The 12012-nt window shown below is 39.5% G+C and overlaps 1 protein-coding gene across 5 annotated transcripts; it reads left to right on the top strand.

Annotated features, from left to right (window-relative positions):
• Positions 1-245: 245 nt before the first annotated feature.
• LOC107397276 (uncharacterized) lies at positions 246-11737 on the top strand. 5 transcript variants are annotated; one of them, XM_070556041.1, is made up of 26 exons: positions 246-434; positions 1297-1453; positions 2579-4813; positions 4919-5058; positions 5534-5738; positions 5813-5917; positions 6015-6208; positions 6414-6555; positions 6663-7328; positions 7480-7685; positions 7785-7904; positions 8011-8058; positions 8132-8212; positions 8279-8344; positions 8502-8599; positions 8881-8941; positions 9026-9076; positions 9158-9202; positions 9684-9748; positions 9823-9931; positions 10049-10137; positions 10246-10389; positions 10695-10752; positions 10861-10989; positions 11425-11532; positions 11627-11737. In XM_070556041.1, the coding sequence occupies exons 1-26, from the start codon at positions 387-389 to the stop codon at positions 11717-11719; spliced, it is 5463 nt and encodes a 1820-aa protein (XP_070412142.1). In that variant the 5' UTR covers positions 246-386; the 3' UTR covers positions 11720-11737. The 5 variants fall into 5 exon arrangements, 2 of the variants coding, with proteins under 2 accessions (XP_070412142.1, XP_070412143.1); XR_011521876.1 differs by lacking the exons at positions 10049-10137; positions 10861-10989; positions 11425-11532; positions 11627-11737; XM_070556042.1 differs by lacking the exons at positions 10049-10137; positions 10246-10389; positions 11425-11532; positions 11627-11737.
• Positions 11738-12012: the final 275 nt, after the last annotated feature.

The following is a 12012-nucleotide window of genomic DNA, read 5'->3' as shown; positions in this document are numbered from 1 at the left end:
CTCACAAGCCAGGTGATGTCATGGTGTGTGTGGAGTGCTCACCTCCCAGCTCACAACACCTCCATAGGAGGGAAGCTTTGCTCTGCAAAAAAACCCCACCTCAAACATACATGCAACAGACTTCAGACATTACACAACATAAGTGTCCTGGGACGTAATTTTGGGGGGGGGACGGGTGGGACATGTCCCCCCCACTTTTTCAAAAGGCAGTTTTGGTCCCCTGCACTTTTTTCGAGTAGGACCTGGCTGCAGACATCAGCTGGCGTGTCACCGGAAGAACTTTCTAGCGAGAACAAGATGGCGTGTCATTGCTTTTACCGGAAGATCGACAAGCGAAAGACCTCGGCCGGAAGTTGGTCTTTTTTTGGCGGCCGCTTTTGTTGTCGATGGTTTCAACCGGTTTCAGCATACTCGGCGGGTTTCAAAGAGGAAAGGTAAAGATGACATTAACTAATTTTTGTAACCGTTCTTAAATGTAGGCACTATAGCATTTAAAGCTTTACCAGAGAATTATTACAAAGGCACCTTGTTTCATAGCTAATTGTATCGATATTAACACACAGTCTTAAAACTAATGCAGGGAGTTCACAAGCTAACACAAAAGCTACACCAATAAAGCTATCAGCAATTGTAGCTTAGCTTTAACTTAGCTATTCGATGTTTCTGGTCTCCCTGTTTGTTAAAACAGTTAATATTATTAACTTTATATATAATTTAGATATGATATAAAGACCATGATTTCTAATACTGACTTGACTGAAACGTTATTAATACCCTTTTTTTTAAATCAAAAAGCGTAGATCTTCATAGATTTGTAAGTGGTTTCAATAGTTTTCATACGAGGCTAAAGCTATGGGCTAAAGTTAGCTTCCGATTCGGGGAAATGGCTAAAGGGCTAATACACCCAATTTTTCTCTTCTCTGACCATTTTTATTCTGCTCTAGCTCAAAAACTACAACACATACACTCTTTAAACCAGTTCTAGAATATTCTAGGCTCGTAGCAGAATGCATAAAAATAGTTTGTGATTTGTCAACTTCTCTGATTTTTGAAACTTAAAAAAGACAAATTTATGCAATTATTTTTCAGCATCTGGTCCACACTGGAACTTTTCCTGTGCACCCAGAAATTTTTTTTTTCTTCACAAGCTTAGCTTTCAATATCTCTAAATATTTTTAAGTTATTGTGTTTAAATGACTGAAAAAAATACGTAATAACAAATAAAAACTAAAAAAAGGAATTTATTTTGCTTCAGAAATGTATGAATAACTATATAAACTTGGTTTTTTATCACAGATGCACATTTCCGTGATTGATGTGGGCAAGGAGCTGACTGCATGTGCCATTGGCACACATTTTGGTTGTCCCTTGTGTCCTAAAGTAAAGCCAACATCTCTGAAGAAGATAAAGTTGCACTTTGAAGGGCATATAAACACTGCATTGCATTTTGGAGGTACATTTCTGATTATGATAATTGTGTTTTGTAGTTAGAGTTTGTACATATGCCTCAAAAATTTGGGCATCTATTAAAAAAAATTCTTTGCATGTTGTAAAATAGAGGTACTGAAATACATTTGCAATTTTAATCTGTTTTCATTTACACCAGCTCAGTGGTCTAGTGGTAGAGTGTCCACCCTGGGACTGGGAAATCGGGGTTCAATTCCTGGTCGGGTCATACCAACAACCTAAAAATGGGACCCAATGTCTCCCTGCTTGACACTCAGCTTTAAGGGGTTGGATTGGGGGGTTATGGCGCTTACACATTAGCGTCGGTACGGCTCCTTAAGGAACTGTACAGTACCGGAGTTTGGTTTCAGACACAGGTACAATATACGTTCCAAGGCGACTTTTTTTTTTTTCCCCAGACCTATTCCCCAGTGGTGAGACTGGGACACTACGGACTGATTGGCCTGCTGAAATTACGCCTATCGCCTCCGATTATCGAGTAGAATGAGCCAGTGGGGGGTTCCCGCATGCGCCATTCATTTCCATGCAGGATGTTGAGTAAACTTCTCTGTCTGTGGCACGGAGCTGCCGCTCAGTGGGAACAGGAGAAGAAGGAGAGCTGTGTGTGTGTGTGTGTGTGTGTGTGTGTGTGTGTGTGTGTGTGTGTGTGTGTGTGTGTGTGTGTGTGTGTGTGTGTATCCCTCGTCAGTGACCGGAAGAGAGGACACACAGCAAATAAATAAAATAATGTTGTTCAGGGTCTCCAAAAGCAACACAGCTCATGCCTGCCTCTGTTTATCTTATTAAGGAGGACACTTCGGTCTTTCCTGTGCGTACCGCCCACCGGCTCGGGGATTTCTGCATTCCTGAGAAAGTCCTTCGGATTTATATGTGAACACTACACCGCCCGTTCATGCCTTTTAGACCCACCAAGCCCCGGCTTTAAACTACCAAATAGTTCCCGAGCGCGGCCACAGTTGCAGCTCACTGCTCCCCTCCATGGGGATGGGTCAAATGCGTAGATGAATTTCGCTACTGTGTGATGATGACTATGGAACTTTAACTTAAGTGTTGAAGCTGTACATAGTTGCTCTGTTAAGTAATTAAAACAATTCTCTTTCTCTTCTTACAGAAAACATTATTTGCAGATGCAATATGCCCTGCAGAAGTTTGGCTCATTACCATTGTCCATATTGTTGTAAAACATTACTGAAAAAGGAGCAAATGGAACGCCATGTGAAGCTTTGCAACACTACAACAACTTTAAATGAAGTGGCCCCAAAATGGGACCCGATGCTGTCTGTGTCCACCCCAGAGAGGCCATCATTACACGACAATGACTACACATTGCTAGCTTTGACACTTAGTGACTCGACTGAGTTTATGGCAAATAGTGATTGTGCACCATCACCTCCACAACTTGTGTTCACTGCAGAGAGGTCAACATCACTTCCTGAGTTCACCACAGAGATGCCACCACTACAACCTGAGTCCACCCGTGAGATGCCACTGCTCCGTGACCATGACTACTGTTTGCTAGGTTTAAAATCAAGTCACTCTACTGAGGTTGTGGCAAATAGAGATTGTGCACCATCAACTCCACAACTTGTTTTCACCCCAAAGAAATCAGCATCACTTCCTGAGTTCACCCCTGAGTTCACCCCAGAGAGGCCACCACTACAACCTGAGTCCACCCGCGAGATGCCACTGCTCCTTGACCATGACTACTGTTTGCTAGGTTTAAAATCAAGTCACTCTACTGAGGTTGTGGCAAATAGTGATTGTGCACCATCATCTCCACAACTTGTTTTCACCCCAAAGAAATCAGCATCACTTCCTGAGTTCACCCCAGAGAGGCCACCACCGCTGCCTGAGTCCACCCCAGAGACTCCACCACTGAACGACCATGACTACTGTTTGTTAGCTTTAACATCTAGTGACTCGACTGAGGTTGAGGAAAACAGTGATTGTGCACCATCACCTACACAACTTTTGTTCACCCCAGAGAGGCCACCACTACAACCTGAGTCCACCCGCGAGATGCCACTGCTCCGTGACCATGACTACTGTTTGCTAGGTTTAAAATCTAGTGACTCTACTGAGGTTGTGGCAAATAGTGATTGTGCACCATCATCTCCACAATGTGTTTTCAGCCCAAAGAAATCAGCATCACTTCCTGAGTCCACCACAGAGACGCCACCACTGAACGACCATGACTACTGTTTGTTAGCTTTAACATCTAGTGACTCGACTGAGGTTGTGGAAAACAGTGATTGTGCACCATCACCTACACAACTTTTGTTCACCCCAGAGAAATTAACATCATTGCCTGAGTCCACCCCAGAGAGACCACCAATACACGGATCCAAAATATTTTCTTCAGCCAAAGCTTCACGGGTTAAAAATTTAAAGATGGCTAAGTGCCCACACTGTGCACTTGTTCTCTACCAAAAAAATCTAACTTTACATATACAAAGAAAACATACATATAAAAAAGACATTACTGAGTCATTCCATTTAAGAAATGTATGTGTGGATCCAGTGAATGGAATATTTGCTGTCCGCAAAGTCTCCTCACATGGTTTCTCTACTCCAGTACACGTACAGCGTAAAACCTGGGGCAATCAACAGCAAACAAAGTGTGAACTTGAAGAGTGTAAACAGTTCCACTTGCTTGCCCAGCGCAGTGGTCTTACACATTGTCTGTGCGAACATATCAGGTCATTGGATTATTGTGGCAAGACTGCAAAGGAAGAGATCCTTAAAACGGAAGTCCTTGAGGAGATGATGTCTGCACATTTCTTTGGTGCTGCCATGGTGGAGAACTGCAAAAGCCGGCAAAAAGTGGCACAGGGAGCATGTGTGCCACTTTCAGTATTGGTGGAACTGGGAGGGTCTCAAAGACACATCTGCATGTCAGTTCACGAACCAAAAATGCATTACTACAGTTTACTTGGCAGAGTAATTGTCACATATAACACTGAAAACAACACCTGGCACTGCCCTTGTTCTAAACCTCGTACATCATGTCCACACAAGGGTATAGCTAAATGGCACCTTTTCCAGACAAGAAAACATCTCTTCATGACTTCTACATCCACAAGGGAAACTTCGGAGATGTCAATCATTCTGGATTGTTACTCCACTGAAGATCTTGAAAGAAGTGTGAGGTATATTTACGAGAAGAAGAAGATCCCAGCAAAAATAATGGATCATACAAAAGTTGTAGAAGGTCCAAGTGATTACCCTGAAAAGCTCTTTCCTGCTGAAACATGTTGCCAGCTCTGTTCAAGTAGCCCTCCCCTGAGTGATGTCTACCTGGTAATGGAAACAGCCACAATTGTTGGAATGAGAGGAGTCAGAGAAGGTAAGTAATATATATATATATATTTTACACTCCTCCTGTACATAATTTTATGCCATAATATATGCTATTGTTTTTTCTTACCTCTAATTGATATGTCATGTACAGATATCTCAACTTACAATAAAAGATGCAGTGAATGTAACGTTGTGTACCGCTACCAAGAATGGCAGGATGGCCTCCACAACTTTAATGATAAAGTCATCCTGACTCTTGAACTCTGTCATTATCTGCGGCATAATCTACAGGTAACAAAGCCATAACTTAAAGAGCAAGTCACCCCTAAGTCACCTTTATTTTGCTGATAAACTATATAAATGAGTGTGCAATCGTGCTGTAGACATGCATAATCAATAATTGGGCACTTTAGTGCATCTTAGTTAAAATTTAGATATTCTGCCTAAAACTGTCAGTGTTGCACCCTCTTCAGGTAAAAATTCTGCACTACATTTGAATTTAAATCTGCCATAGTTATTGGCTAAGAAGATACCCTATGATGTTAGCTGGTAAATTATGATGTCACAATGTTGTTGTGAGCCTGTGTGTGTATTTGTTAGAGGCTCTGCCCTCGGTCTGCCAGGCAACAGCATTTGTTGCATTTTTCAAACAGGAAGTGGGAGTTGAGTAAGACTGATAGGAGGTGACTTGCTCTTTAAAAGAATAGTTACAATAAAAATGTATTTCTTTGGTGTAATATAAAGTTACTTATTTTATTCACTTCAGAGTCATGTATCAGTGTCCACCTCTATTACGTCTTTGGAGAAAATGCATGGGAAGAAATACCCTCCTACAGACATCATCTTCCGGGCGTATTGTCACTTTGAGGCACTAAACAATACAGAATACAAATATGCATGTGTGAACTGTGGGTTTTCTCCAGCTGTGGTCATTATGGACCTCCACAGAAAAGGGGTCTTCAGCATGGCAGGTAAGTTAAGGTGTTTGTGTTGTGCTATCAAAGAAGACTTCCATATGTGATTTTGGTCATAATTTTCACTGTAGTGAGTGAGCTGAAAGTACCCTCTGAAGATTTTGATGGTGTACACAATATTGAGGATTTCTGGGATGCGGTACATCTCGACATGATCAGCAGAGCTTTTTTCCCAAGTAAGCATATTAATTAGTCGATGTTTATTTTTTGATATTACTGAAATGCTTCTAGTTCAATGTTATGTTTTTGTAAATGTCTTATATTCTGAAACAGAATCGTCAACAAATCCATTTGTGGTTTGCCCATCTTACGAGAACTGGGCACCGTGGATTGGAAAACAAACTCGCAAATCTGACTGTGTGTTGAACACCGAATACAAAAAGATTCCATTGGAGAAATCAGTTTCAGACCCAGAGCTGAGCAATGTAACAGAGGACCGTCTCTTTGATGAGTTGCTGAAACAGAAGGTATTTTTGTTGCTAATATTAGCATTGATAATATTAATCACTGATTATATCACTGTTGACTGTTCAAGAAAATTCTCTAAAAATTGTGTGAAGTTACTGTGCTGAAACAGAATGTAGCATTTATTAAATTACAGTCAAAGGATTGCATTGACGTACCTTAAAAATTTTTTGTTCAAAATAGTATTTCTGAATAACTTCTTTAAAGGTTTCTACTGTAAGAAAACTTTGTGAAACATGCAAAGTTGACACCAAGGGATCTCGCCTGGATCTGATTAAAAGGCTGAGGGAGAAAATGCAGAGCAGACAGACCTATGACAAAGTCTTCCAGTCAATATGGGGTGCCTCTGGTTAGTTTTCACTTGAAATTGGAGCACTGGAATAGTGACAATTCCAAATGTTGTGTATTGGAATAATAACTCTAAAATTGCTTGCTTCTTTCTTTCTTTCCCACCAGGTGGATGGTCTGTTGTGTTATGTCCACATGGCATTGTGTACAGTTTAAAATTTAATCTGAGAGCTGAAAGCCCCAGAGACTTTGCAGATATCCTTCTCTCATGGAAGCATTTCCCAAATGTGTGTCTGTATGACTTTGCACGTGGCCTGGCATCACACACTAACTTAAGGACACCTGAAAACCCTCGCTTTCATCCAAATGAGGGTAAACTAGCTGACCCAACAAAAGAAAACTTGACTGATGCAGCAAGAGGGAAACTGAAGGTGTGCCTGCCATGGTTGACTGAAAAAGCAAGGAACCCAGACAAACAAGGACATCCCATAACTGGATCGAACCATCACTATGCACTTTATGACAAGTTCCATGAGGCTAATACTAAAGATCCACATGACATCTTAAGAAAGATCGGCCTTGTGCCTGAGTTGCAGGGTTCTGTGAACAGCCAGGTTGCAGAGCAGCTATTTGCTGAGATGAGGAAAAACAATTATTTCCTCAACAGAATGGCACCATCAACACACATCTTTTTGATGAGAAACTTGATTGAACACAGAAACAATGAATGCAACAGTAAGCTATTACTTCGGCAACTGATGCGCGGTCACCAAATTCAAAATCTTGAGCATTTCAGAGTCACAGACCAGGGCCAAGCTGTCATAGGAGACCCAGGTGAGTCTATTGTCTTTTTAAACTTTGAAATAAGTTTCATACATACATTATGTACGTAACAACTCCTAATGGCTTACTTTCTTGTTGAGTAAGTAGTCGTAATGTCTGAAATTGAACCGATATTACGCCTCCCTGTCATATAACTTTTTAGATAACATGGCAAAGACAGATTGCCAAACAGTCCTGGATAATAGTGATGATTTGAAGAGGAAGCATGAAGATGTGTGTGGAACCCAAGAGGAACATACGCAACCAATGCAGTGTGGGAGTCACTGTGAACACCTGACAAAAGCCACGTTTGTCCATCCAAATCGTGGATGCTGGGCATTTCCAATTCATCCTTCTCAAAAGGAAGTGGTAAGATAAGTTGTACTTTGACTGTTTTTGTTTGTTTAATTAACATTTATGATGTTTAGGGCTTGCAGTGTTTTTACTTCTTTTTATTTATTATTTCAGCTTCAGTATGTCCTTGACCACAACAAACCAGGGGAGGAGCTGATTGTTCGTACCCCAAAGGCATGTCTGACTCGCACTGATTTTTTAGGCTTGGGCTTGCAAAGGGACATGGAAGCCACTGTGAGTTACTTTTAAATTGCCTTGTGTCTGTTCATATGAAGATTGTGTGTGTGCACGCACTTTCTCAATTTCAAACCCCCTGCATGTGTTTGTTTGACCTGCCCAGATTGGAAATGGCTGTTTAGGGATAATTGAAGAAGTGGCAAAATACAAGGTAAAGCTCTTTAGACATTCAGCATTATGTTTGATGTGGTTGTGCTTTTAGCATGGTTTTGTCTGCTTTATAGGGTCGGAACATCTTTATTTGTGATCTGTATGTTACTCCAACGTGGTTGTCACCAGATGTAGATCCCATGACAAGTCTACCTGTAAGTATTTATGTCACCTCTACAAATGTTATAGACCATGGAGTTGATTATTTTGTGACATTTTAGAATGACTGTCATCTAAAAGATGCAGTGTTCATCCCTCTATGGACACCTGGTCATTTTCTGTTGTGTGTGAGTATCTTATTATTCTTTATGTAAAAATCATATTCATACTATAATTGTTTAACTAAATAAACGATACACTCACTAAACATGATTTTAGTTTCCATTATTAATTTTTTCCAGATGTCAATTAATGTGCTGAAATTGAAGTGTGTGTTTTCTATAGGTGATAAAGCCGTTGCAAAGAGAAATTCTCTTTCTGGACTCTTTGTATGCAAAGACAGAGTCCGGGTTTGGTGCTTTGCAGTACATGGCTATTTTGAGGTTACAAATTTTTCCTGCTGCTGGTGGTGGTTAGTTTGGTCATGTTCAAATGACCTCTGCTTCATTCGGTCACGTTCAAATGACCTCTGCTTCAATCGGTCACGTTCAAATGACCTCTGCTTCAATCGGTCACGTTCAAATGACCTCTTTTTCATTCGGTCACGTTCAAATGACCTCTGCTTCAATCGGCCACGTTCAAATGACATTTATCTTTTTCCAAGCTGTTGCATGTGTAATTAAAAGTTGTGTTGCTTGCTTTTTTTTCTATTTTACATTATCAGGGATGTTGCACAGAACCTAAATCCTGGGAAATGGACAGAGAAAACTGGCAAAGATATCAAGGTAATAAAATCAGTGTACAATTTTTTATGATGGCATGATAAACTCGCACAATAACCATTTAATTTGCATCCATTCGAATATAAGGATCTTCCAAGACAAGACTTTGGCAATGACTGTGGCATATTTATGTTGATGGTAAGATTTATCAATTCCAATGAGCATCTTGGAATACCGACAATTTCAAAAATTGTAAAAATACTGTATTTATTTTTGTAGGCTGTCCTGTACATTGCCTTTGATGCACCATTTGACTACTCAACAGTAAGTGTCTGTCTGATGGTTAAAATAGTTTTTTTTAATAAACCAGCAGCAGTAGCTCATGAGGTAGAGCGGGTTATCCGTTAATCAGAAGGTTGCAGGTTCGATCATGGCTCCAACCAGAGAATTCTACTGTTGTGTCCTTGGGCAAGACATTTAAACCGCCTTTCCTGCTGGTGGTGGTCGGAGGGACCGGTGGCGCCTGTGCTCGGCAGCCTCGCCTCCGTCAGTGCGCCCCAGGGCAGCTGTGGCTACATCATAGCTCATCACCAACAGCGTGTGAATGTGTGTGTGTGTGTGTGTGTGTGTGTGTGTGTGTGTGTGTGTGTGTGTGTGAATGGGTGAATGACTGATTGTGTTGTGAAACACCTTGGGAGATTGTAGTACCCTAAGAAGGCACTATCCAAATACAGGCCATTTACCATAAACCATGTAGGTAGCAGAATGTACAATTTGAGTGTAACTTACAAAAATAATCTTGCAGCTTGACATGCCTTTGTTGCGGAAGTGGTGGTGTTTGCTGTTGCTGGAGAACTACAGTCTTGACAGGTATGTAGGATTTAAATAACAAAGAAAGCATTTTTAATTCATGTTATTTAACATAGATTATGTGCATGCTGTAGTTACAGGAAAGTGTTTGCCCATTGGACTGAAGAGTGCAAAGTATTCCTTGCTGGCCACCATGTCCCAGTCTTCAAATTAAAGAAGCGAAAGGCTGAAGAGCCTGCTGAGGTTTGTTTCCAAAGGATTATCATAATTTGAAAAAAAAAATGTATTGCTACATCATTCGTTGCTACAGAATGTCTTAACTATTTTGTTTTTAAATATCAAAAAAAAAAAAATTCTAAGATGGAGCCATCAGACACAACACCACGACAGTGTATGGCAAATTCCATACTTGCCTGTGTCTATCAGATATCTGAAAATACAGGACAGCGGTGGGTAATATAGCACATTTCACAGTTCTTCTTGGAAAAATATTACAAAAGATAAATTGTAGTGTTAAATTTGTGTTTTCCAAATCTGTATTGCATTGTCACCTACAGACTATTGTATCCAGAAGAGAAGCTGGTAGAATGGGTACAGTGCAATATTTGTAAAGGCTGGCTGCATACAGAGTGTGCTGGAAAGCCATTTGTCAGAGCTGGGTCATTCAACTGTGGTTGCACAAATCAGGTGTCCTGCAACAGGTACAATAACTTTGAAATAGTAGCCGATTCTGTAATTATTGCCTCCCTCCTTCTGATTCTATTTCAGAATAATCATAACCTTATCAAAAAATAGATGTTTTATCGACTGACTGCTTTGATCGGGTATGGTTTATGTAAATATTGCCGGATTTAAGCACATTTAGCTGCGAATCATTCAGGAGTTAGAGGCCTTAAATATAGATCTAAAATGAATATCGGACTTCTTCAACTGACCCTGACAAAACTACTTACATGTGCTTGTATTCTTCATTTGCTAATAAGATGTATATTTATCTAACTTACAGGACAATCGAGGCTTTAAAAAGTGGAACCCAGGCAGTGATTTCAGATGGTGAAATCAAGGTAATGTTTAGTTATAATAAATTAAGATTCTAAAATTGGACATAGGATAATGCAGTCCCTTCTTTTCTGTGGTAATGTTGCTTATTTTTAACTCTTGTCTCTACTCAGATGTTGTATAAGGATCTCTGCAGCGGTAGAGTGAAGTCTGGGCGCATGTACCTGTGGCACAATCCCGGTGTCTCGCTTAAATTAAAGCAAAGACTAAAGCCTCTGATGTTCCACTTTGCTGATGCACAGGTAAATGTATACTGACTTACAATAAGCTGCATCACATTTATTTATCTCGATGCATGGCCAGTGGGCCACCTGGGTCCATTATTTATTTATTTATTCATTTATCAACAAACAAAACATTCCTCTCAGCATAAGACAACATTTTTGTATGTATGTATGTATATGTATAAAAAAAAAAAAAAATATATATATATATATATATATATGTATATGTATATACGTATATATATATATATATATATATATATATATATATATATATATATATATATATATATATATATATATATATGTATATGTATATGTATATACGTATATATGTGTATATATGTGTATACGTATATATATGTGTGTGTGTATATTTATATATATATCGTAAATAAATGTCTAATGCTGAGAGGAATGTTTTGTTCATTTTTATGTTAACGTGTTTTATAGGTTGACGAGCTGACAGAGCGGATTGGTTCATGCTCAGGAATAAATGAACTAATAATGAAGGGAGAGTTCCAGTTTCTGGACTTGGTGTTTGATGTCCTTGTTCCAGAGGTACAAAGCTGTCTTCAGCAGTGATTGGTATAAAAGTTACTTTTCGAAAACATTTGACAGTGTGTGATTTCATTCTTGTGTGCATGTTTTTCAGGTGACAATCAAAGTGTTGGAAAAATTAGAGGGGATGAATCGTTATGCAGCTGAGAAAGCCATGCTTCAAAGAATTCATTTGTACACAAAATAAAATGGTTGTGAAATGAAATGTTTCTTTTGTTTCATTGTCTTTCACTCAAAATAATACAGAAATATTAACTAGCTAAATAGTTATCAGCTGTAGTAGTTAAATTATGTTGCAATGAGCTGCTGTGATACACAATAGGACAGTGTTATGGATATTTAGTAACCAATTTTTGTTGCTGGTGAGAGAGGAGTGTTGCTGAAATGTTTTTCACTGCTTCTGGGAGTCCTGTACTTTAGCAATTGGTGTAGGTCAAAAGTTCATCTTGGGCTTAACAATAAAACTGAATATTTAGCAAG

This window comes from Nothobranchius furzeri, chromosome 11, assembly GCF_043380555.1.
Source record: "Nothobranchius furzeri strain GRZ-AD chromosome 11, NfurGRZ-RIMD1, whole genome shotgun sequence".
NCBI classification, from domain to species: Eukaryota; Metazoa; Chordata; class Actinopteri; order Cyprinodontiformes; family Nothobranchiidae; genus Nothobranchius; species Nothobranchius furzeri.
Note: the sequence above shows the minus strand (reverse complement) of the source record. Positions and strands in the feature narration are given on the sequence as shown.